Source organism: Littorina saxatilis, unplaced genomic scaffold (assembly GCF_037325665.1).
Source record: "Littorina saxatilis isolate snail1 unplaced genomic scaffold, US_GU_Lsax_2.0 scaffold_436, whole genome shotgun sequence".
NCBI classification, from domain to species: domain Eukaryota; kingdom Metazoa; phylum Mollusca; class Gastropoda; order Littorinimorpha; family Littorinidae; genus Littorina; species Littorina saxatilis.
The window spans coordinates 73,004-97,272 of record NW_027128747.1 but is presented as its reverse complement, the minus strand read 5'-3'; the positions used below and the strand labels follow the sequence as shown (position 1 = coordinate 97,272).

General features: G+C 40.4%; 1 protein-coding gene across 1 annotated transcript in view; it reads left to right on the top strand.

Moving 5' to 3' along the window:
• The first annotated feature begins 296 nt into the window (after positions 1 to 296).
• LOC138957072 (uncharacterized) overlaps positions 297 to 24,269 on the top strand; it is a 39,080-nt gene continuing 15,107 nt past the window's right edge. Inside the window, exons 1-5 of the mRNA XM_070328245.1 lie at positions 297 to 603; positions 2,145 to 2,264; positions 4,647 to 4,835; positions 23,146 to 23,434; positions 23,738 to 24,173. Coding sequence (XP_070184346.1) covers positions 297 to 603; positions 2,145 to 2,264; positions 4,647 to 4,835; positions 23,146 to 23,434; positions 23,738 to 24,173 — 1,341 coding nt within the window. The remainder of the gene's footprint in view (positions 604 to 2,144; positions 2,265 to 4,646; positions 4,836 to 23,145; positions 23,435 to 23,737; positions 24,174 to 24,269) is intronic.

Sequence of the window (24,269 nt, the reverse complement as noted above, 5' to 3'; positions counted from 1 at the left end):
GAAGTGTGCAGACGTCACGGGTAATCCATGTTTGGAAAGACTCCCATGATGACCGTGGTTAACTGATGATGTAGGAGAACTTTGAACATTAGGAAGTGACATTATCCCAGTCCTCAGATAGTATCTACTCTGAACACACAATCATAGTAGCTCACTTTTAAGGTCTGATCAGATACTCTCACACCCAGCTTCAGGCACCCAACCTCCCCAGTCCCCCCCCCCTCCCCCACCCCACCCCATCACAACTTCAATACAATTATTATCATTATACCGCCCAACAACTAACAATGTCCAAAATGGAGGCAGAATACAAGCAAAGACTCCGACTCAACTGGACCTTCTTGGAAGAACATCTGGACGTTGACCAAGTCGTGGAACACTGCTTCCAGCGCAATGTGCTGATCATGACTGACAGAGAAAGGATCAAGGCAAAACCTTCCCGGCCTGACAGGGCTATCACATTCTTGGAGATCCTCATGGCCAAACCTGGTGACAGAGGCTACGAGGTTCTGCTAGAAGTGCTGTGTCTTCCAGACGTTGGCCAGCAGCACATCAAAACACGACTGGAAGAGACTGAGTTACCCCAGGGACCACCACAGGAAGGTTAGTAAACTGTGCTATTTTTTGTCGCGAGGTTGGCAGTTTTGCTTGGATTTGTTTTGCAGTTTGAATAAAGGTGAGATTGAGGGTCTTTTTCCCCTAATGTTTGTGTTCAGTTATCAACGCATAATATCAGTTTTTACAATAAATTTAGTCTCTTGCACTAGCTCCCTCAACCTGCCCTATCTCTTTATTGGATTTTCTTTCGTTCCGTAAATATTTTAATTAATTAAAAACCCTTTAATTATAAGCCAAAAAATAATAGCAACATGTTTCGTATCCCAACAAAAAACCATTCATTCCCGTGTCAATTCGGTAAAACTTTCTATACCAATAAAGCCACTGTACTTGGCTATTTGGCACACTTTTCAGAACATATATTTCTTATGCAGGGGTTACGTACCCCCAAAATCGACATGTCTAAAACGTATGGTACCACTATAAAATTTAAAAACAAAAAAAAGTAGAATTAGCTCAACTTGGCAACTTTCATATACGAGGAGAAAGTCAACTCAATCATCTATTCAGAACAGATTGTTTTGTTTAGCAATCTTGCGTATTTCTTGTGGTATGCTAATCCTACTGCTGTAGGTGTCGATCGCATGAGCGGTCGAAAACGGGAGTTTTTTGCGTCAACTTTGAGGGGTATCATGACAAGATGCGTTGTAGTTCAGCAATGACCCGATAGGTTGCTTACAACCTTCAGGACTCCCACTTTCTATCGTACTTCAGTTAAAACTTCTGATCGCTCGTTCAGATGTAATGCAATCTTCCGAAACATGTTCTAAAACCTGTCAACAGTGATGACTTCGCAGTATATCGACAAATGATTTTGAAAACCTCATCCCATTCCCTCCTTTACATCCCCTAAACCTCTCTCCCACCGACCCCCCCCCACCCACACTCAACAACCAAAGCGCCTAAGACACAAAGCATAGCTCTATTCAAACAAGGCTAAAGCACATACTGCCCTCCTACATGAACTTAAGTTACACAAACATTCTTAAATCATAAATAATTATTTTTTCATCAAGACAAGATCAGTACAATTCGAAGTTTTGAAAGTTTGAAAAAAGAAAAGCCCGGAAGCAGGGTCACGCAAGGTCGTGGTTCTCGTAGCAGACGACTGTTAAGCTAAATGCCTATCGCCAGTTCCTCTGAACAGTCAAAAGCCATCGCTAGAGTTCGTGTGAATTGCAGCCGTCTAGATTCAGAGGTACATAATAACGTGATATGGCAGATAAGCTTACAGCGAGTCGCATTGGAAATCACAAACTGACGACTACATTGTGAAAAAAGGAAACTGTCATGTTTACATAAAGAAAAGAGGTTGAGTATAATGTTCGCATGCTTCGCGGTGACGAGCGTGAGCCGTGTTGGTCTTCGGGTATGGTTAGCCGAGACTGTCTGATTGTAGTCTCGCCGATGACTGGTTTTTGGAGTTGATCTTTTAGTTTGTCAAACTAAACTTGTTTGATGCCTACAGATTAAGTAAATGTTTTTATATCGCTTCACGCGACTTTGTTATATCTGCTGTCTTGCAGCTACAAGCATGGGGAAGACGTCTGCTATTGACCGTGACGACAATGACGTCACGGTGCCGAAGACGGGGTTGGCAGATCCAAGTGCGGTCCAGGGCCTCCCAGTGAAAGGTGCTGAAGGAGGTAAGGAGAATTGACCGCATAGTTTATTTCCCCAACGAAACGCAGATTTGTATTTAAAGGATAAGAATTTTAGGACAGTTTAGGAATTGTACGTAGAGGTTACATGCCGAGTCTCAGTGATTATTAAAAATAATGGTCGAAGTTAGCGGATCATGAAAAATGCGAGCTTCAGCGAGCTTTTTCATGACCGCGAACTGAGACCATTATTTTTAATAATCACTGAGACGAGGTATGTAACCTCTTTATTCCTCCTTTCTTCAGTTATTCAAAGAAAAGAGGAGTTTTTGTGCGAAAGTTTGATCGAATCCTATTCACTCAACCAGTCTACCTGCGCAGGCGATTGAATAATGCGCGGTTGTATAGTTCAGGGAAAATCATTCAATTCTGTTAACACTTCTTGTCAGTTTCCCTGTTTTGGACTAAATTCAAGTACACAGTTATGTTGTTATTCTGCTGTGGCGGTAAAGGCAGATAGTGTGTGTTCTGTTCATGTTTTGGTATCGCTTAGGAAATGTTCTTTCTTCGAATGGGACTAGCAGACGAACTTTTGCACCCGTGTTCCAACGTTAAAAACTGTATGAAGTTCAGTTTTCTGGGGCAAAATAGTGTATGAAACCGCTGTATGTTCTTTAAATTGATGAAATGTGTGCATTTGGTTGCGTGTGATCTGTTTATAAAATGAAATATTGTCGAAAACTAACCGTTGGATTGCAGTCTTTTGTCCAAGCAACTAAGTTCAGAAAATGTGAAAGGGGAACTACTCTTGTCGCTAGACAGAGTACGAGAGTTACTTGCCTTGGGAGTTTGCTTGCACTCATAAGAGATCTAAAGCGAGTTTCTCTGCACTGATCGTTAGATTTGGATTTAGAAAACAACCGACCTCGTGGATTTTATATGGAGATTAATGTGTTCAAGCCATGTAGTTGCTAGTTTAAAATAATGCAGTATGTTTGTATTGTTTGGTCTGCAGATGTATATTTCGTACACTAGAGCGTTCGGAATTTTTCAATCGCAAAAGTAGTTTCTACAAAGTCTAGCTCATCAACCTGTGAGCTATCGAGGATTCAGGCCCGTTGTTGGGTAAGTGATTTTGGTTGTTGGGTAAGTTACCGAAAAATAACTAGCCCTACACGTTTACAGAGAGAAAGAAGCAGAGGGGGGAATAAATGGGAATTATCCTACAAGTACTTCTCCTTCCTCATTGTCTCTGTCGTCGCCCGCTTGGAACCGGTTTCTATCCTAAACTATATAATTGTTTTGAGATCTTTTTGTTTTATCACTCACATAAAAAACCCTCCAGTATGCCTGCAGCACATTTTTTTTTATTATATGCACTGGAATGCGTTTTTGAGTGTATGCGGTACGGGTTATTTTGTTGACATTAAATCACTTCGACTTATATTCTTGACGGAATGATGTAATGAAGCTTTTCCCCACAAATCGGAGTCTTCAAGGAATGGATATGTAGATCTCTTCGTCCGCTCGAAGTACTGCATTTAATGTGAGATATTGTTGTTGACTACCACTGTGCTCAATGCAACCAGTCGCGGTCATTGTCAGTAAAGTTAAGAAACTCGGTCGACTCAAGGGTGCGAAATAATACCACGAACCCGATAAAGTCTTACATAGTATTCTGAAGAAGAAGTATCTTGAAGGTGATTTTTGTCCGAATGGTTAATTGTTTTTCGTAGGTTGTACATTTAATTGTTCTATTCTGTATATGTTCTTTTGTAAATGGCCTAGAGCCATAGGTTAGGCACTTAAAATTTCCAGTTATTATTATTATTATTATTATTATAAAGTGAAGAAATGATAAAACCAAATGGTAAAAAGTCTTAATCTGACGGAGAAGAACTTAACCTGACCATGAAGACTTTGATTATGAAATCAGGGGGGGGGGGGGGGGGGGGGGGAGGGGGGGTCCCACGATGTTTACTTACAAAGACTAAACTTTTTTTAATACATCCCTGAAGCATACATGACATTAGAATACACATTCCATGCAGGTGAGAATACTTCTGAGAAAGTAAGCACATTGTGATTTTTCCTCGGACAGTTCTCGTTTTTATAATTGTATGAACTTCACACACACACACACACACACATACACACACACACACACACACACACACACACACACACACACACACACACAGACAGGGCAACTGTTTACTGGACAGAGATATGGGCATTGATACAGACTTGAGATCTGTACCTCTTTCTACCCGGCAACACACACACACAACCACCCCCCCCCCATCCCCGCTTCCTGATCTGATGTGTTGAGTGAGAATACATGATTTTGTGCACAGATTCATTCGATTCCAATAAGGTAAAACTACTAGAAACGAGTTTCCTTAGTTAATTCGTACTCTTTGTCAGTGCCAGCAGGTTTCGCTGCCAAGATGGAGGGCAACATTCACTTCGCAGGACAAATGGAAGTGTCTCACAACCTGACGCAGAATATGTCTACCATCAACAAGATCATCAAACCCAAAATTTACGGCGATTATGTGGATGCTTCTACTACCTATACAATGGAAGGCATGAGTGGTTACACTCAGATAAAAGGTGAGTGAAACCCAATGGGGAGGGTAGTTGACATTGAAGCCAATCAGCTAGATCATTGACCCACAATTTTTTTTTAATAAAAAAAGAAGACAAAAAGGCAGAAGCTCACAGCCAAACACACAAAAGCCTCACAAATAAACTTCTTCTTCTTGTCGTTCGCTGTTATTTGTTCGATTTGCGTGGATCTGTGGTTGGTTAAGTTGGTTGGTTGGGCCTGTTGGCCCAGATCCTCCGACTTCAGCCCTTAGGTTTCTTTCAGGGTTACCCTGCCCTTAGTTCCTGGCTCAAAAACCTAACCCTGGGAACACATGGGGGATTTCTTACTGGGGTCCCACCCCGAGGCTAGAGCTTTTAATGCGGCTCTTACTCGCATGGTGTAATCGTCATCGGACGCGTAGGGCATTAAAAGGGTAGTCAGTGCCATCTGCCAACCTACCCCGTCCTGGTTGAGACACGGCTAGTTGGTCCGGGACTGCTTATTATATATTCGCAGCTGGACCCCATATCTGGGGTCCGTTCCCCTATCCGCCACCTGGGGACCCGCCGGGTTGAGGATAGTCGCCCCCCTACTGAATTGGAAGTAGTCTGTTCCCGGCACAAATAAACAACAAAAGTGGATTGACTCATTCAAAGATCGAACAATCAGACATTTTTGTAATGCATTTTGTCTTTCGACCAACAGTTGTTGTTTTTGAATTTTGGAATATTGAATAGCATCATCGGTATTACACAAAAACAATACAAGAACGCTGAAGTCAATCAAATGAACTGACATACTTGCACTTATCATTTTTAAGCATGTTTTAAACGTCAAAGACAATACAAGTTTTTTTTCCAAATTAGTAAATGTTATAAGGAATAGAGGAATGATAATTTTATGTGTCTTCTTCCAACAATTAAGAAAATGCCTATTAAACAGTTTTTCTTCCATCTTAAGTCTATTTTTCAATCAACTACAACAAAACTATATATGTTTGGTTACAGAGGACAATAAGGAAAACAATGATATTCCTTTTGTGATTCAATAAGAGACTGTAGAGAACACAAAGAGGAATTATACTTCTTTGCTCTAAGGAAGAACGTTGAGACCACCCGATCAGCGTGAAGGAAGAGTTGCTACGGTGTAAACACTCACTCGCATAAAGCTGTCTGCTATGTTTTTATCACGGCTTTGTCAACATACCTTCAGTTATGTGCGGCTGACCGGTTTGCCTAGTGGTAAGATGTCCGCCCCGTGATCGGGAGGTCGTGGGTTCGAACCCCGGCCGATACCTAAGACTTTAAAATTGGCAATCTAGTAGCTGCTCCGCCTGGCGTCTGGCATTATGGGGTTAGTGCTAGAACTGGTTGGTCCGGTGTCAGAATAATGTGACTGGGTGAGACATGAAGCCTGTGCTGTGACTTCTGTCTTGTGTGTGCCGCACGTTATATGTCAAAGCAGCACCGCCCTGATATGGCTCTTCGTGGTCGGCTGGGCGTTAAGCAAACAAACACACAAACAAATGTGCGGCTGACAATGCTGCAAACATTCACTGGATGGAAAAATGTGTTCGTTTGTAGACATCTGTCACACACGCATTCTGAAAAACGTCATATCACATTGTACACTTGCAGTCAACATTCAATCTCTCATCAATAGGTACACGACAAAGAAACATATCTACAGTTTATATACAGCTTCAACAAAAGGAAAAGGTTTCAAAACAAATCAGTTATCCAAATTATCATCTCATGTGGCATGTTAACGGTACTGGGTTTGATGGGGTTACAGATACAATGCATTTCTGAGTCCCTTGGTTGTCGTCGGTGTTGATACTTGGTGCTTGGTCTCACTCGACGTGGAGTATCTGGTCGGCCGGTCGACCTGGCTTCGGCATCTCACTGCAGGACCCGTATGCTTATGGGGGAAGTTCGCGACAGTTTTGAGTGACATCGGAAGTACTTGCCTCACTATCGTATGCATGGGCCGGAAGAAGGGCTTACTTCGAAGCAAAGCGAGGAAGTAACTGATCTGAGGGTAGTTTGTGACTACTTCCAAAGTTTTGAGCGACATCGGAAGTACATCCTCACTTTTGCATGCATGGGACGGAAAGAGCTTACTTTGGAAGCAAACGAGGAAGTAAGTGAGGGTAATTGTACTACAGCGAGACCCAGGAGTAAACACGCTACTTCCAAAGTTTCTCAGTTCAAAATGGCAGGGCTTTTCTTCGGTTTTTCATATCAAACCGAGCTAACGCAAATATAAGTCCTAAAGAGAGAAAATAGAAGGAAAAGTCGTATCTCGTGCGTGCATTTCGTACAAATTTCCCTGAATACAAACCTGAGTTGCCAGCTTTGACTTTTGTTCGTTCGGGTCACTGGGCACCACTCTTTCATCCCCGCTTATACGAGGGGGTGTTTCTATGTAAATGGGCGTCGTTGTGTGCATGTGTGTTTGTGTGAGAGTGTGCGTGTGTGTGTGTGTGCGTGCGTGTGTGTGTGTGTCGAGTGTGTGTGTGTGTGTATGCGCGTGCGTGCGTGTGTAGTTGTGCGTCCGTTCATTCATTCGTTTGTTTGCGTGCACGCGCGCACATGTATGTGTGTGTGTGTGTGTGTGTGTGTGTGTGTGTGTGTGTGTGTGTGCGTGTATGTGCGAGTGCCTGCCTGCCTGTGTGTGCGTGCGTGCGGGTATAATTGTGCCTTTGTTTGCGTGCGTGCGCGTGCGTGCGTGTGTGTGTGTGTGTGTGTGTGTGTGTGTGTGCACCCCCCCTACACTATTGTGAGCGGAGTATTTGCGCCTCGATATTGTATTTATGTTCTTACGTTTTATGTTGTTTATTATGATTCACCACACCCGAGTTTCTCGTAATTGAGACAATAAAGTGTTCTATGTCTATGTATATGTCTAACTCACATGCACACACGCGCGTAGGCTAAACAAATCCAATCTTGATTTTCACGAGGACAAACATAATTTACAAACACCCAAGTACAACCATTTATCTTTTGCAAATATTGGGACACACATTTTCCCAATTAATATGAAAGTCACTGAAATTATCTTCTTTTCACTACACCTTATATCTTGATTCCCAAACATCTGAGTTCTGCCTTTTCAAATTTACCAGTTACCCAAACTTTCGCTCTAACCAACCTATTTTGTCCAAAACAGTTTTACCGATACACAATCATTAAAAAAAAGAGGTTTAACATAACCGACTTCGCTACTACATAAACAAAGAATGTTTTATTCTCCCCAACATTTTGGTCAACAAAATCATTATTATAGACAGTCATTCAATTTCAAGACAATCATCACAGCTTTGAACCGACCCTTTCGTTCAACCAGTCAAAAACAACATAGTAAAAGCTACAGCGCGATCAACGTTCGCCCATTTACGAACTCGCGATGAGATTTGTTTTTTTCTGGTCACCAAGCCTACCGTTTACAAACGCATGTGCACTCCGTTTTCCGTTTTTTTTCCGTTTGTATGGCCATGTTGGGTTTGATGCGTGCATGCCTGGTTTTCTCCTGTAGATGGGTGTCGGCACAGAAGGTCTGCCCGCTGTCCTCAGCCAACATGCTCCGTCTTCATGGCAGCTCAAATTTTTTATCGAGGTTCTCTCCTCTAGATCCGCCGTGTTTCGCCTAGGGGCTTTCGCTGCCTAGTTGATAGGGTCACCTCGTAGAGGATGTGGTCATAGACCACGCACGGTCGGTCTTGGGATAGGGAAACGTTATGCTAGTCCGGAGGGATTACGCCACAATGGCCACCTCGCGAAGACCCAGGGTCCTAGACTAGGGAGGTCCAAGGGGGAGCACCGGGAGGGCTACCCCTCTACCCGCACCTCCAACACAATCCCTTCCCCTGGTAGCTTCATCCCCAAGGAGGAAACAAAGCTACCTGCAACACCCCGCATGCGCACTAATTGGGATTCCCCCAATTTCCTCGACCTTGACCTCAGGACTCTCGAGCTGGCAACTTTGCTTCCAAAGTTCCCACTTTCAAAGTTAATTTACAGGGTCTCTCACTTGAAATCATTATACGACGATATCGCATCGGGTCCTTACCCATCTAAAAGAAACCTCCAACGCATACTACAATTGCAGGACATTCTGGTTGTAAAGGCAACTCATTGGGAAATGAGCTCAGACACAATATCGAAGACGTGAAATGCGTCAATTGAGCAACTGTCGTAACTTGGCTACAATGAGGCGGTCGGCTACCTTGCACCATAGACACGAACTGTGACATTCTTGTTTTATTTAGGTGAAATGCTTAAAACGCGTTAACAGAGTGGCTCAAAACCGACAGTTCGATCAGTTAATGACCAAAAAAACGTGCTCGAGTCATTCGACGAAGGTGGCGAGCTTTCAAACTATCACGAGTGAATAACTCATAATTGTTAATTGCGTAAAGAAACTTTTCTATGCTTTCAAAACAAAATCCAATCTTGACTTTCAACTGTACATAACCATGCATCGCCGCCATCGTCATCAAAAATTAACGAGGGAAAACAAATGAAAACACCGATGAACAGTATTGTCTTTTCTAAACTTCTTGACACACATTTCCCCAATGCATAATGAAATAGTCACTAAACTTAGTTATTTACGGTCTACTGCACCTTATATCTTCATACCCCAACATAATGTTCTTCCTTTTGAACTTTACCAGTAACCCAAATTTTCCCCATAACCAATCTATGTTTGTCCAAAACAGTTTTACCGATATAAAATTATTAAACAAAAGTTCAACATACAGTAATTCAACCTCGAGTAATTGTTGTACTTATTGTGAGAACAAAATTGATTATATTGAACATTCTTTTTAATTTTTGCCCAAAACGTATGTTCTTTTGGAAATGCGTTGAGGATAAAGTGAATTGTAAATATAATATGATTATTAAAATTACCGTAAAGGAAGTTTTTTGGGGCGTGTTTGAACATTCACAAAGTTTCAAGGCAATAATAAGTTATGTGAATTGTTGGATAGTGATAGCCAAAATGTGTGTTGGTATTTATAGATATGGTTTCCCTCTGGATATTGTATGCATTTTTGAGAGGGAATTGTTGCATAGAAAAGTTGTTTAAAACACATTTAGAAACAGTATTGTTAATGATATAGGTATATTTAAAGTAGAAACATTAATATAAAAAACAGGAAAAAAGAAAAGAAAAAAAATCAATGAAGGATGCTCCCCGCCAAGAAAGAAAAAAAAAGAAAGGGTGAAGCTGCCTGCGTGCAACTAAGATAAAAAAAGAAAAAAAAGAAGAAAATAGTTCAACATAATCATTTATTCTTCTCCCTAACATTCAGGCCAACAAAGTCATTGTCATAGGCAGTCATTCGATTCCAAGACAATCATCACAGGTTTGAACCGACCCTTTCGTTTAACCATTAAAAAAAACCCACAGCAATAACGCTGTTAGTACTACAGCGCACTCAACGTTCGCCTTTTTGAACTAGCGATGAGATTTGTGTCTTCTGGTCGCCAAGCTTACCGTTAACAAACGCATGCGTACTAATGTGGATTCCCCCAATTTCCGCGACATTGACCGAATACTCTCGAAGTCACCACTCCGGCGTTCATGCATAGTGAACAGTTGAAAAGTTAACTTCTGGAGTTCCCACTTCCAAAAGAGGCCTTTACTTCCAGTGTTTCTGACTACCTCCTCATGCATACGGGCCAAGATTTGCATCATTGCTGAGCCCGGCACCGGAACTGTTCATAAAGACGATGATTAAACTTCGTGTTCATCCATGTCCTTGACGTAAAGTACCTTACCCCAACCCATACGTACGTTAAAGCCAAGTTTAACAAAATCACAATATTTCCGTAACTTTATCTTCACCTTACTGACATCAATATACTTGATGTTAAACTCTTCTCAAATACCAATGACGTTAAACGGCAATCAGCACATTACAGTGACAAAACCTTATATTCAACAATATGTCGTGCAACTACCAAACTTGTAAATTATGAAAACATAATGAAGCACGTTACAATCAGGCAAAAAAGTAACTTGCCCTGTTAACACAGGACAATAACCCAACATAGCTAGCCGATATGCAACTGACCATAGTACGGTCAGGATAAACCAACCCGCTAGCAGAGCGACGTCTTTGCAGCTGCTCGGTCAGTGAAATAATGACGCTAAGATGTGAGCTCCCACAGTTGGTGTTCTCATAAAACACTATATTCTCTAAATTCCCGTGCTCACGGAATACACGCATTCCACTGCTACTGTGAAAATATGTTACAATATAGCTATTCTGATGAACACGTGGGGGAATTCGGGGGCTGTGATTGGATGGTCTCTCCCGATCATCAAAGCATATTGCTGCCGAAGTCGGCCATTTTTCTCAATATCCAAAAGCATATTGAGAAAAATGGCCGACGCATGGTTCCGGTTTACACATCTGTACCACGCGGCGATGTTTCTATCGACAACAGCATACACTGACAACTTAAAAAGCTGTTTCAACAACTGTGTTGTGAAATCGAATGCACTTGGAGTCAGTTTTTCTTCCAAAGTCAGAAAGCGTGTAGCGGTGTGCATGTCTGCGCGAACATGATGCGCGTAAGAAGTTTGTCTGCTATCAAAACCTGAGATCAACGCATCGACGCAAAAACTGTCATTTTGTAAGTTTGGAACAACAAATCAAGGTCATAACAGCTATATAATCGCTATTATGTTTTCAGCGTAGCAATAGGGTCCGATATTTAGACTCGAACAAGTATAATGCGACTCGTCTTCGACTCGTCGCATTATACTTGTCTCGTCTAAATATCGGACCCTATTGCTACGCTGAAAACACAATAGCTGTTAACATCCTTACTAAATAACCCGGGAAAAAAACAACCCAGAACACACATTATAATTATTAAATTAAATTACAATTTGTTAAAAAATATGGGTACACCACTGTAGAACTGCACAAAGTTTCAAGTCCGTGTCTTTTCACAAACTAACCTTTGTTGTTTTTGTGAATTTCATTTAGATATCAACACATACTCTCAGTCTAAGCTTTTGACGAAATAGTTCCCGGTTAAATCGAAAGTGAGGCAATTAGTCAATTTTGTGTCTTCCCAGTACCATCAACCAATTAGATAAAAATGCTCTGGAACAGTGTTGCAAATGTGATCCTTTGTTGTGGTTAACACATTTTTTGGAAAAAAGGGAAAAAGAAAAAGGGTCTTTATAGTTGTGCTCTTGAGAAAATCGTTGTAAAATTCTGGTAAGGCCCAGATCTGTGATCTAAAATGAAAGCAATGTGATTGCTTCGGCTGATGCAAGCGAAATCAGTTTAATCGGACAGAATCAGCCGACTTTGCATGCAGAAATGAGACGAAGTAGAAGAGAAATAAATGTAATGCATGTGAAACTATTATTAACTTGTGACATGCATAGCCTGGACTGTTCGGTGACTGAAGCAACTTGTACAATCTGCTCCGGTAGAATACACGCAGATCGCCACGTCACCGCTTTCATTTTCCAACAATCTGAATTCTTTTGAATTAGTGATGGCTGCACACAAGTCAACACTACGCTTTCGTGTTATCGCGGCCATGGTATGTGCTGCACGTTGGTGCTACTGCAGCTGGAAGCAAAAGCAGGCAGTTTACCGAGTTCATGGTGGTGGCGTCAAGGGCTTCCTGTCTCAATTGTTTGCACAGCGTGAGTTGTCTGTGTGTACTCTACAGTATCTGATTCTCAAAAAAGCGAGGAGAAAACAATCGGCAAATTTTGAATGACAATTTCATTATCACATTTGAAGGTACCAAGCCTAAAGGTCAAAAATTGTCTGACAATTTCAATTTAATTGATGAATAAATGTAGCCGTGAGAGTGTCGCCTCAACTTTTTAAATTTGGCAAATATGACGTCATTAAGCAACTTTGTCGAAATCGGAGAAAAATCGCTCAAGCAAATGACATCAACATTTGTGTATATCAATTTACATAAAAATCCGTTCGGTTGTTTTTGATATATGCTTTGCACACACAGACAGATAAACATGCACACACACAATTTCGTGAAAGACAAACCTCCTTCTCCACCCTTGGTTAATCATTCAGTCAAGTATTGAATCAATGCAAATAAAGGAACATTTTTGCACACACAAAAAAGAAAAAGAAAAGAGAAAAGTATTTCACAAGCTTTCTAAAATGAAAAATCTTTCTCTTGGTGACCTATTGCAAAGTTAGAGATCAGCATGAATTAAATGACCGTTTTAAACTCCTATATATTGACATGTAGTCATTGCATTACTTTTCACTTTGTATCTGAAGTAGGTATAACCAACTGTTTTTACATTTAGTCAAGTTATGACTAAATGTTTTAACATCGAGGGGGGAATCGAGACGAGGGTCGTGGTGTATGTGTGTGTGTGTGTGTGTGTGTGTGTGTGTGTGTGTGTGTGTGTGTGTGTGTGTGTGTGTGTGTGTGTGTGTGTGTGTGTGCGTGCGTGTAGAGCGATTCAGACTAAACTACTGGACCGATCTTTATGAAATGTGACATGAGAGTTCCTGGGTATGACATCCTCAGACGTTTTTTTCATTTTTTTGATAAATGTCTTTGATGACGTCATATCCGGCTTTTCGTGAAAGTTGAGGCGGCACTGTCACGCCCTCATTTTTCAACCAAATTGGTTGAAATTTTGGTCAAGTAATGTTCGACGAAGCCCGGACTTCGGTTTTGCATTTCAGCGTGGTGGCTTAAAAATTAATTAATGACTTTGGTCATTAAAAATCTGATAAACTGTTTGAGACAATTGTGCAGATGGATAATGAGTTAATTATTATCGGAGGAGATTGGAATGTTGTTATAAACCCCAATGTTGATACAAACTACCCGGCCAAATCTTATAAAGTCAATAGTAGGAGAAAAGTTGTCGATTTTATGGAGCAGTTTGATCTCATTGACATATATAGATCCTTACATGCTAATGTGAGACAGTATACATGGAGGCGGTTCCATAGTTCGCAGCGAAGCAGACTTGATTATTTTCTTGTGTCAGAGCAGTTAGGTTTTGAGATTGTGAAAGCTGATATTACACCAGGTTATTATTCTGATCACTCAATTGTTGGTGTAAGTTTTAGAACTGATGTTGTTAAACGTGATAGACCCTTTTGGAAGTTTAATAATTCACTGTTGACAGATATGGAATTTGTAAATATAGTGAAGAAGGTTATTGTTGATGTAAAGATACAATATGCTTTACCTGTTTATAATGTGGATAATATTGATGTGATTGACGATGATGATTTACAGTTATTGATTGATGATCAGTTGTTTTTTGAGATGTTATTGATGGAAATAAGAGGTAAATGCATTTCATATTCCTCATATAAAAAAAAGGAAAATAACAGAAAAGAAAAAGATCTTCTTTCTCAAATATACACTTTGGAAAGCAATTTGACAGAGTATAATATACAACTTTTAGAGCAAACACGACAGGAGTTAAGTCAAATAAGACAGAAAAAAGTGGATGGTATGATAATTAGATCCCGTGCTAAGTGGATTGGAGAAGGGGAAAAAAATACAAAATATTTTTGTAATTTGGAGAAAAGACAGTTTGTCCAGAAGTCCATGTGTTTTTTGCAGAAAGAAGATGGTGAAGTTATTCATGATAATGCCTTGATTGTTAAAGAAGCACAGACTTTTTACGAGGAGTTATATACTTCAAGAGAAGCCGAACTGGTAAATCAAGAGATTGATGAAAACCTTGCTCATCCTGTATTAACAGATGATGAGAGTAAACAATTAGAAGGTAGACTTACTCAATGTGAGCTACTCAAAGCTGTTAAAAAATTAAACAACGACAAAAGCCCAGGATCAGATGGGTACACTGCGGAATTCTTCAAGTTTTTCTATTCCGACTTAGGAAAGTTTATGTTACGGTCTATAAATTGTGGATTTGAGAAAGGAGAAATGTCAGTGACTCAGAGACAGGGCGTTATAGTATGTATTCCAAAGGAGGGAAAAAATAAAACACTTTTGAAAAATTGGAGACCAATTACTCTACTAAATACGGTTTATAAGGTTGCATCAACGTGCATTGCAGAACGGTTTAAACGTGTTTTGCCAAATTTGATTCATGATGATCAAAAAGGCTTCTTGAAGGGAAGATATATTGGTGAAAACGTCAGATTAATATATATATGATACCCTGTTCTACTCAAATAAACATAATATACCTGGCCTACTTTTGATGGTCGACTTTGAAAAGGCTTTCGACAGTGTTGCCTGGTCATTTATTGAAAAATCTTTGAGCAAATTCAACTTTGGAAATGACATGAAACGATGGATTTATACTTTTTATTGCAAAATTAAGTCCTGTGTTTCAGTTAATGGTCGGTATTCAGCATGGTTTAACGTAGGTCGAGGCACCCGGCAAGGGGATCCGCTGTCACCTTATTTATTCTTGATTTGTGCCGAAATATTGTCTCTTATGGTACGCCAGAACAAAAAGATTTGTGGTATGAATATTCTTGGCGAAAATATTTTATTGTCACAATTCGCCGATGATACCAGTCTATTTCTTGATGGTACAGAGCAATCATTTTGCGAAAGTATAAAAGTGTTACACTTTTTTGCATCACTATCAGGTCTGAGAATGAATTATGATAAAACAAATGTAGTTTGGTTAGGACCTTTAAAGTTTTGCAAAAGAAGATTTTTGCCTGATATGAATTTTACCTGGAACCCGGATAACTTTAAAGCACTTGGTGTTATTTTCTCAGTAAATGTATCCGAGGTTGTTTTTCTTAACTATAAAAATAAGTTAAAGGAAATTCAAAAACTTCTGAATTCATGGACCAGAAGGAACCTGACACCTTTTGGTAAAATAACAGTCCTAAAAACCTTGGCTATTTCCAAATTGACACATTTGTTTACGAATTTACCTGATCCAGACGAACAGTTTATGATGGAGTTAAATAATATTTTTTTCAAATTTCTTTGGGATGGAAAAAGAGATAAAATTAAAAGAACTACGGTCACCCAATCCTATGAAGATAGAGGATTAAAGATGGTTGACGTGAAAAGTTTTCTGTCATCTCTAAAAATTGTTTGGTTAAAAAGAGTTGTTGGTCTTACTGGATTAATATCAAGATTATTGGCTAAAGCATTTCCATCTGTTATAACAATTAATACGAAAGGAGAGGAATTTGCAAATGTTTTGATGCAGAGAATAGAAAACCCGTTTTGGACCGATGTTTTTAAACATTATAAGAAACTACACGGAAAATGTGACCCTACAACCTTTAACGATTTTGTATCAGAATGTTTACATTATAATGTTAATATTCGCAGAGATAAAAAGACAGTGTACATTAAAAACTGGATCGACAATGGAATTGCTCAGATTGGTCATATTTTGGGACAAAATGGATACTTATCCTATAATGCATTTAAAATTAAATATCCAAATGTGCGAGGAGATTTTGTATTGTACCAAGGTGTAATCCAGGCTGTTAAAAAATATCAGAGAAAAATCGGCTTAGAATTTGATAAACATTTTATTATGACAGAGTCCAATGTGTGGAAATGTATTTGTAAAGGTAAGACACAACTTATTTACAAAAAGCTGAATGAACATGTTACGGTCCCAAAATGTATCCAAAAATGGTCTGAATCCTTAGACTGTTTGTTAGATAAGAAGGCTATTTTTCAACATGTTTTTAAAACAACAAAAGACACTTGTCTGAGATGGTTCCAGTACCGACTATTGTACAGAATTTTGCCCACAGAACGGTTTCTATTTTTGCGAAAAATTGTGGATACGTCATTGTGTACATTTTGTGGTAGAAATGAAGAAACCCTTTTACATATGTTTTGGGAGTGTGATAAAGTGCAGACTTTTTGGATAGAATTTGTAAATTGGCTAAAGGCGAACTGCACCCATTGTGACAATTTAAAACTGTCTAAAGAACTGGTTCTTCTTGGAGTTGCGAACAATGTTGTCACCGATAAAGCTTTTGATGTGTTAGTAATCTGTGCCAAACACCATGTATATATTTCCAAAATGAACAAAAAGACCCCTCATTTTCAGACGTTTAGTAGAAATTTTAAGCAAAGATTTATTTGTGAAAAGTATAACGCAGTTGTAAATAATACAGTAGATAAATTTTACAAGGATTGGCGCCTGTATATGCATATTTTGATGTAACCCTTTTATATATATATATATATATATATATATATTTTGTTTTTTGTTTTTTTCAAAACCTTCTGATACTGCGACCACCAAGCTCTGAACACCCCCCCCCCACCCATCCTCCCACCCCATGTATGTTGTAATTGGGCATTGTAAAAGGACAACATACATGGGGTGGGAGGATGGGTGGGGGGGGGGGGGGTGTTCAGAGCTTGGTGGTCGCAGTATCAGAAGGTTTTGAAAAAAAGTGCTATCCTTCCCAGCGCAACTACTACCCCGCTCTTCTTGTCAATTTCACTGCCTATGCCGTGAGCGGTGGACTGACGATGCTACGAGTATACGGTCTTGCTGCGTTGCATTGCGTTCAGTTTCATTCTGTGAGTTCGACAGCTACTTGACTAAATGTTGCATTTTCGCCTTACGCGACTTGTTTCAATTTAAAAACAACCCAGAGGTAGCGCACCACGAAAACAATGTTTGCCCAAAACCGGGGAAACGCCTATTGCTAAAATAATACGTACACTTCATGAAAGAAAGTTGTAAAGAAAGTTTCACACAATGATTCGTGATCAGAAACACTGTTTTGTGCACCAAATTTCTTTCAAAGTGTCCTGTTTTCTCGATTTATAATGTTGAAAATTGCTGAAAGTCATTAAAACAAACTATTGTTTTTGAAAAAGACTTTAGTGTATTTTTAGGTTATGAACAAATTCTGTATGATATGGCTTTCCCGATCTAACGTGTGAAAGAACCCAATGTCACACGCTTTCCTTCTTTGCCACTACTAAAGCAAACGTGTGCAAGATGTAGAGGTTACATGCCGAGTCTCAGTGATTATTAAAAATAATGGTCGAAGTTGGCGGATCATGAAAAATGCGAGCTTCAGCGAGCTTTTTCATGACCGCGAACTGAGACCATTATTTTTAATAATCACTGAGACGAGGTGTGTAACCTCTTTATTCCTCCTTTCTTCAGTTATTCAAAGAAAACAGGAGTTTTTGTGCGAAAGTTTGATCGAATCCGAATCACTCAACCAGTCAACCTGCGCAGGCGATCGATTAATGCGCGGTTGTATAGTTCCGTGCAAATCATTCCATTCTGTTAACACTTCTTGTCAGTTTCCCTGTTTTAGACTAAAATCAAGTACACAGATATGCTGTTATTCTGCTGTGGCGGTAAAGGCAGATATTGTGTGTTCTGTTTATGTTTTAGTATCGTTCTTTCGTCAAATGGGACTAGCAGACGAACTTTTGCACCCGTGTTCCAACGTTAATTACTGCATGAAGTTCAGTTTTCTGGGGAAAATAGTGTATGAAACCGCTTTATGTTGTTTAAATTGATGAGATGTGTGCATTTGGTTGCGTGTGATCTGTTTATAAAATGAAATATTGTTGAAAACTGACCGTCGGATTGCAGTCAGTGTTGTCGAAGAAACTGCGTTAAAAGAAGGGGAACTACTCTTGTCGGCAAGAGTATGAGTTACTTGCCTTGGGAATTTGCTTGTGATGAACCGTGTATGCACGGCAGATCTAGATTCAGAAAACAACCTAACTCATGGATTTTATATGGAGATTCATGTGTTCAGGCCTGTAGTTGTTAATTTAAATGCGGTATGTTTGTATTGTTTGCTCCAGAGATGTATATTTCGTACGTATAGAGCGTTCGGAACTTTTCAGTCGCAAAAGTAGTACCAAAACAGAACAGCTTCTCAACCCATTGCACTATCGAGGATTCAGGCTGTTGCTGGCTCGTTATTTGTTTGGTTGCTGGGTCATTATCGAAAAATAACTAGCTCTACAAGTTTACAGAGGTAAAGAAGCAGAGGGGGGAATAATGTATGTTACACGCTTTGGAGCATGTGCAAGAACGGATTCAAACTCGAAATCGTCCCTCCCAAAAGCCCCAAAATGCACACACGACTTGTATTTCTCCTGCTGTTATCGTTTCTTCTCTTTACAAATTCTTCAACGCTCAGAATACTGAAAACGGCATCCCAGACGACAGTACTGTTTCCATACGCGAATTTAGCTGCCCTTGGAAAGTGGCTTGCTCACGAGGCTTGTTAGTCTGACACTATAAGGACAGAGTTATGAACATAGATGACAAAGATCCCGGAAAGAACAAACATGTCGCGGATGCAGACACAGAAAGACGTCATGAAGATTGCAATGATTCAAAAGATACAGACTGTGACGATGACTGTGACGTCATTCACATATACCGAGACGTCATTTATAGTTGTTCGGTCACTTTCGTCAAAAAGTAGATCTCTCCACAATGGCTGCTCCTGTGTTTAGGTTTATCAAGCGTGAGTACGCAAAACGTGTTTGTTCTCTCCTCTGTTGAAGCTGTGAGACATAATCGCCATTACGAGCTAGTCGTGTGACAGAGAGTTTTCTTGCACACTCGACTGCTGCTGTTTCACTCCGGCTAAAGCCGTCGTGAAACATCTACAGTCTCGTGTGCAAGAAAACTCTCTAGCTGTCACACGACTAGCTCGTAATAGCGGGTATTGTAATTCAGCGAATTAAGACATTTTCCCAATTAAAGTGGTTTCGTTGTTTGTAAAATCACTTGATGAACATTGTTGGAAAAACAAATTCCAACAACTTTTGACGTCATGAGTTTAGGTAACCATTTGATCGAAAAATACATGTAGCTAGTGACTGACATCACTCAAAATGGCTCCAAAGTAGCGAGGTTGGTGTGTTTCATCTGCATGTTTTTTCGCACACTCTGGTGATAATGTAAGTGATCAAGACGGTAAGAGTAACAAACGAACCACACAAAAATCGTATTTTCAGTAGGGCGCACTTTATTTTTCAAGTCTTGATCCTGAATATGTTTTGCAGAAAAAATTCTCAATACAAAAAGGCTACGAATTCTTCAAAATTGCGGTGCTCCTCGAAGCCGATATCTGCTCTTTAATCGTAGGTCAGTTTTTAACACCAAAAACAACACAAAAGACACGTTTGAATTGCCTGACTGCACAAGGTGAAAGCGTGTTATTTAATTGTATCACTGTTTTCGGGACTCCCGATTTTCCGCGAGAGTGACTTTTCCTTAGCTTGGTTATGTCTATCTGAAGGTTCAAATCGTTTTTACATTTGGTCAAGTTTTGACTAAATGTTTTAACATAGACGGGGGGAATCGAGACGAGGGTGGATGTGTATGTGTGTATGTGTGTGTGTGTGTGTGTGTGTGTGTGTGTGTGTGTGTGTGTGTGTGTGTGTGTGTGTGTGTGTAGAGCGATTCAGAGAAAACTACTGGACCAATCTTCATGAAATTTCACATGAGAGTTCGTGGGTATAATATCTCCAGCCTTTTTTTTAACATTTTTTCGATTAATGTCCTTGATGACGTCATATCCGGCTTTTTGTGAAAGTTGAGGCAGCACTGTCACGCCCTCATTTTCCACCAAATTGGTTAAAAGTTTGGTGAAGTAATCTTCGACAATTCCCGGACCATGGTATTGCATTTCAGCTTGGAGGCTTAAAAACTATTTAATTAGTTTGCACATTAAAGTTGTCATTACAATCGAATTTTCACCAACAAATGTACAAATGAGTGCATCGTGTTCCTCAATTTCTCTTGAATTCAAAAATATATACATATGTCATGTTTACTCTAAAACTGTGCTCAGAATGACAGAAAATAGGTTTAAAGGCATATGTACGCGCTCCCGTGTTTACAAAGTGTAGTTTGCCCATAATCGATGTCAAACGCACCATAAGACCATGTAATGACGATATGTCGCCATGCGCGGACCATATACATGCATTACAGCTTGTTTTAGAGTCTCAAAAACTTTGGATGTAAACAAAGACGCGGAGTTATTTCCCTTGCGTCAACGCTACCTCTGTTGGCAAATCTATAAATAGGACGATCCAGATCAAAATGAAAATTAACATATCTCAACATTGAAGGGGTCCTAGACCACAATATTTTGCAGGGAACTTAATTTAGCATGTCTCCAGCTGTTGGTAAAGCAATTAGCGTGTATAGTCATCGAGTACATATGGCTTTAAGTAAGTACTGCGTTCGCGCGCTACGCGGAGACGAGCGTGACCCGTCTCTACCCAGTCAGCACATCAACATTGCCCTAATATTGAGGCAACATTGCCGGTCACAGTGGCTCAATATTGAAAGTCAATATTGGATCAACATTGGAAGTGCACATTTTTGCAATATTGAGGCAATGTTGGAATTCAATGTTGGATCAATGTTGGATTTCAATGTTGGATCAATGTTGGATTTCAATGTTGGAACAATGTTGGATTTCAATGTTGGAACAATCAATGTTGGATCAATGTTGGATTTCAATGTTGGAACAATGTTGGATTTCAATGTTGAGACAATGTTGGGGCAATATGGTGATAGCGTTGACAGTATTTGTTTTCATTGACATGCTCACAATTAAGCCTGTGAAAAAAGTTCATTCTATTTTGTTCTTTCAAAAATGAACTTTTTTCACAGGATTAATTGTGAGCATGTCAATGAAAACAAATACTATCAACACTATCACAACATTGCACCAATATTGCCCCTAGCATTTTATATAACTTTTAAAACCTATTCACATACTCTTTAAGATTAAAACTATTTCAAATGTGTTGCATTTGCATCCGGCATTTGAAAAGTTGAATGTGTGTGTCAAGAATTCATTCATACTATGGACAACACGTGGTGAAAAATATAACAAATAATTGACAGGGAAGGCGTCAGTACTTTAGCGACGTTCACACACACACACACACACACACACACACCAACACACAAACCCGTACATACTCACGAGGCCTCACACATGCACGCATATAACCACAAGCATGTAACATTTCAAATACACATACAATATTCCAGAAAACACACCTTCAAATATACTATCAAGCACACACGCAAGTCTCACTCAATTTTTAAGAACCGTATTCAGATCAATGAGCAGTATAATTTTAATAGCCTTCTTAAATTTATATAATTTCGTGTATGTAGAAAGAGTCGATTTTCAAGGTTCAATTTAATTCAGGAATGGGAAAGCTACAGACACCCCCGACCCCATCACACACACGCTGTGTGTTCAGAAAAACTGTAGGATCCAGGTCTACACGGCCTCCGTCCAGCGGCGTCGCGGCGCCCGTGCCGGTCGTTGACCTCTGCAATAACTCGTCGAGGGACGTTGCTGCCGTAGCCGCTGTCGTCGCCGGTGATGTCGCCGCTGCCTGCTCTCTTGACAGTGGCCCATCGTCGCCCTGAAGTTCACGTATCAGAGCCAAAGTAGCAACATGGTGGCCCGGCTTTAGTTTGAGTTCAGTCACACTGGCCCTCGTGGCATTTACCAGTGCGATGTGCGTGTCAAAACCGGCCTCCACCAAAATTTCTGCCACCGTAGAAGGGAGCTGTTTTACCCACTTGTCAAACTTGAATTTGGAACTGTCTCTGTCAGTCATTTTGCACTGCTGCGTATACAATTTTTGAAGTAAAAAGAACTGAGTAAAAATGTTCAAGTCAGCTTTGCTGGCAAAAAACTTTGCTGCTGCTACGCCGGTGTACAAAAGCTGACAATCACATATCTAGGCGTAGGAATATTTTACTCAATAGGCCCTACACACACAACTGCCACACGATACAGGACCCCTCTCACGTGCAGCCCGACCCATCCGCCGAACACGCTACTCCAAGGTGTAACCCATCCCGCAGAAGGGACCGGCTGCACGAGAGATTGGCGATTTCCTTGATTGGCGCATGCGTCGAAAGTCGTCTGACATCACAATCTTGCGCGAGCCTGCAATTCGCTGTGAGCCAACGTTTACTGTCTCGATCGAGCAACACTCGGTGACAGCTGCGCCCGCGGCGCAGCAAGAGATTGCCGATCGCGGTGTGGCGATGGAAGAAACACCGTTTGTGAGAGTGAGCTTGATATCCAACAATAAACCAATGTTGAGACAACATTGCCTCAATACTCCGTGCTGACTGGGTATTTTGGGGTGTGGTTAGTCGAGACTATTTTAAACATAGTCTCGGCGATGACTGTTTATTGTGTTTATCTGTTATTACTTTGATGCCGACAGCTTGACTAAATGTTTTTATATGGCTTCACGCGACTTGTTTTTTGTTAAAGATGCCTTTGTTGTTGTGTAAAGTTTTTTTTAATATTTGTTTTAGATCAGAGTAAAGTAGAGATCGACCGTGAAGCCAGCCTGTTCACATCTACCCCAGCCTACAGGGACGCCTTGGAGCTTCTAAAAGACAACGGACTGCTCTTCATCACCGGACCTTCCGGCAGCGGTAAGACAACCATTGCCACTGCTTTACTCCGTCACTACCAGCAGCAGGGTAGGACTCCCCTCGTTCTTCACAGCTACAATGAGTTCAGACAGCATTTGGGAAAGGAACAGAAGCAGGTAATCTTGTTGGAGGACATTTTTGGGGATGAAGAGTTTCTGTATAAACGGTATAAGAAATGGACACGTGCCTCTGATTTATTGAAGGGATATAAAGAGAAGGGCAGGTTTTTTTTTGTCATTACAATCCGAGACACTGTTTATCTTGGTCTAAAGAAAAAATGCAACTATAAGGAAGTCTTTTCAAACTCCCCCTTTTTGGAAATAGAAAAGTCGGAGGCATTAACAGAAGTTGAACAAACTGAAATTCTGACAAAACACGTTACCGAAGCCGGGAAAACGCTGACAGAATCAGTTTTACAGAATATTCGGGACGTTGACAAGAGCAAATATATGTTCCCAAACTGTTGCAGAGAGTATGCTCAGAATGAGGACCCTAACATCCTGTTGAAGAATGTATTCCAAATTAGAATGTCAAAGCATTTCACTGATCATGAACCTAGTGGTGTTGTTGAGGAACTAATGAAGGCTGTAGAGACTGATGACTTGAATAAACTCCGTGACTTACTGAAGCGTGATGTGAGTACAGAGTCTAATGACCGCGATGTAAACCTTCCCCTTCACCAGGCCAGTAAGTCTGGCAACATGCACGTTGTTTTGCTCCTACTGACCTCGGGAGCAGATGTGAACGCAGTTGACTGTCACAACTGTACAGCATTGCATTATGCTAGTTCCCTGGGACTGATCAATGCCGTACAATTGTTGTTGAAGAAAGGAGCTGATGTGGATGTTGCAGAGAAGGATGGCTGGACTGCAGTTCATTTTGCTGCAAGCAAAGGACACGCTGACATCCTTGAGTTACTGATTGGTCATAAACCTGCAATCAATAAACCAACAGTCAGTGGTGACACTGCACTCCATCTAGCATGCACTTTAAGGCGAGTT